This window comes from Penaeus japonicus, unplaced genomic scaffold (genome assembly GCF_977035675.1).
Source record: "Penaeus japonicus unplaced genomic scaffold, GWHDUDI00000001_assembly GWHDUDI00000020, whole genome shotgun sequence".
Classification (NCBI taxonomy): domain Eukaryota; kingdom Metazoa; phylum Arthropoda; class Malacostraca; order Decapoda; family Penaeidae; genus Penaeus; species Penaeus japonicus.
In genome coordinates, this window is record NW_028234422.1 from 32,439,903 (window position 1) to 32,442,402 (window position 2,500).

Genomic DNA, 2,500 nt, shown 5'->3' on the forward strand with positions numbered 1-2,500 from the left:
TCTTACCACCATCCATAATGCTGCCTCCTCACAGGTATGAACATTCTCACTTTCTCTCTCTCTTTTTTTTTTCTCTGCAAATGATAAGTAAAGCACAAGTTTAGGAAACATTTACTCACCTCCATTGTTATTCCAGACTTGAGACATTGATCCTTCAAGCAGTAGAGCAGCAGCGTACCCAGTGTGCCTATCACAACACTCGCAGCGACAGTCAGGTCAGTAGACGAGATGACCACAGCACTCACTGCTGCAGTCAGGTCAGTAAAGGCCATCTGTGAGATTGCTTTTTTATGTCATTCTTGCAAAAGGGTGTTTTTGAGTCAGGCCCAGGCTTCATATGTGTAGATGTTCTGAAGTGTTCACCAAATGAACTCATTTTGATATCACTGTCATTACTTAGTTCTTTTTTCCTTCACTCCTACTTCTTATGAAATTATCTATGAAAAAGAAATAAACATGATTTTCATACTGATCCATATTTTTTGTCTTCATTTCATATTCTTTAAAAAAACTCACCTAATGTGCAAAGCACACTACAACTATGGAAATACATAGTAGGGATTAATGTTAACCATATGTTATTGTTTACTTATTAGCTACATTGCTAAGTAATAATAATTAGAAATAAGAGTATGTACCCTATCTTGGATTAACTTGGTAGGGAAGCTCCTCTTCCTTTAGTGTCTTTGGCATTTTAATATTTATATAATCAGGCTGAAGTTAAGCTGGGACCATAAATCATTTGATGTTTGAGATTATTTTCAGATGTAATAGTTTTAGATATGTAGATTATATTTTGTAACTCATTGATAAGATTTTGTGTTGTTTTTATGAGAAAACTTACATAAGCATTTACTATGAGACAAGAAGTTTTTTTTTTCTTGTATTGAATAGGGAAATATTTATTTACTCTGTCACATCCTGTAAATAATCTGGATCCTTCTAGTAGATTCCATATTTTTTTAGTTTTATCTAAGTAATGCTGATGGAAGACTGAAAATGTGATTTACAGTTCATTTTATTCAGGGGAAGAGGTTCCTTGCCAACTATAGATGGATAGAGCATAGGCATAATTGTACAAATAGAATGTATGTATGTAGGTTTTTAATAGTGAAATTACATTTCATACCAAGATATGTACCCAAGAATTATGATTTTTCCTTTGGAATGTGTGCTTCTATTGCAACCATTGTTTTGTCATATTAAACTTCTCATTTCCTCCCATTGAACCCAGGCAATGTTTCATTTCATACAGATAGATAATATGCAAATGTATTTTTGAATCCTACTCTACTTGAAAATTTAGTACAGTAATGAAATGTAGCAAATTCATTGTTTAACTTCACACAGTGAATCAATATTAATATCACTGTAAATGGGTGAAAAGGCACAAAAGTCATCACAAGATATTTTTTTTATGTGCTTATAATGCTGTGTCAAGCCAGATAATGAAGTAACAGCTTTGATATTTGCTGTCTTAGAGTAGGTTGATAGTAGTAATGAAGAATTGTATATTCACTTTGCTAGAACATAGGATTCAGAAATATAGAATTGTGTTTTTGGATTCCTTTTTCATATCCACAGATTTTTAGTTGGGTTACTTAGAGATAGATCCCTTGACTCTTATGCTAGGTAACTTAAAGAGAAAGTTTATATGTCTGTAACAGAATTATTTTAACAGGAATAAAGATGACATACTCTTCAACAGGTGCTTGGATCTGGTGGTTCCTTACTGATGGATCACTCATGTCCTCGTCATGCCTTCCCTGGAACCACCGTCCAGATTCTGTCTGATCACTGTGATGAGGTTTGGATTGCTCGCTTCAGTCCAGATGGAAGTAAATTGGCTACCGGGTCCAAAGACTCCACAGTCATTATTTGGGATGTTGATCCTGTAAGTTTTTATCTGTTTAACAACCCCTCTTTGATCTTTGGTTTCCTCTCATGTCTCATATATTTGGTCTCTTGAACCTATATACTAAATCTGATGTTATTTATTTTTATTTTATTTTTTGCCTGTTTAGAGCCTGATTTTAATAGTACTAATATAAACTATGTTCCATGCAGGAAACCTTAACTGTCACTCGTCGCTTCACCTTAGATGGACACTCCTATGGTGTTGTCTACCTTGCCTGGAGTCCAGACAGTTCCAAACTCATTGTATGTTTACAAGAAGAAGCTGCAGAACTTGTGGTAGGTTGTGTCTTTATTGCTAAAAAAAAATTCTCTCTCTCTCTCTCTCTCTCTCTCTCTCTCTCTCTCTCTCTCTCTCTCTCTCTCTCTCTCTCTCTCTCTCTCTCTCTCTCTCTCTCTCTCTCTCTCTCTCTCTCTCTCTCTCTCTCTCTCTTTCCTTCCTTCCTTCCTTCCTTCCTTCCTTCCTTCCTTCCTTCCTTTAAAGAATTTCATTCATAATATCCCGACATTTGAGTTGTTAGCAGTTTCATATTTTTGCAGGTGTGGGACACTGAACGAGGGGAACAGATATGTAAAGTGTCAAACT

At 35.4% G+C, this 2,500-nt stretch overlaps 1 protein-coding gene across 7 annotated transcripts in view; it reads left to right on the plus strand.

Moving 5' to 3' along the window:
• Positions 1-2,500, plus strand: part of LOC122258755 (WD repeat-containing protein 26) — a 40,682-nt gene that overhangs the window by 24,702 nt on the left and 13,480 nt on the right. For 5 of the 7 annotated variants that reach the window (XM_043024907.2, XM_043024908.2, XM_043024912.2 and 2 more), the window contains exons 4-8: positions 1-34; positions 137-257; positions 1,709-1,894; positions 2,068-2,193; positions 2,455-2,500. The exon at positions 1-34 is cut by the window's left edge and continues 101 nt beyond it; the exon at positions 2,455-2,500 is cut by the window's right edge and continues 38 nt beyond it. In XM_043024907.2, the coding sequence (XP_042880841.1) occupies positions 1-34; positions 137-257; positions 1,709-1,894; positions 2,068-2,193; positions 2,455-2,500 (513 nt within the window). The remainder of the gene's footprint in view (positions 35-136; positions 258-1,708; positions 1,895-2,067; positions 2,194-2,454) is intronic. The other 2 variants (XM_043024909.2, XM_086548350.1) reach the window with 1 other exon arrangement.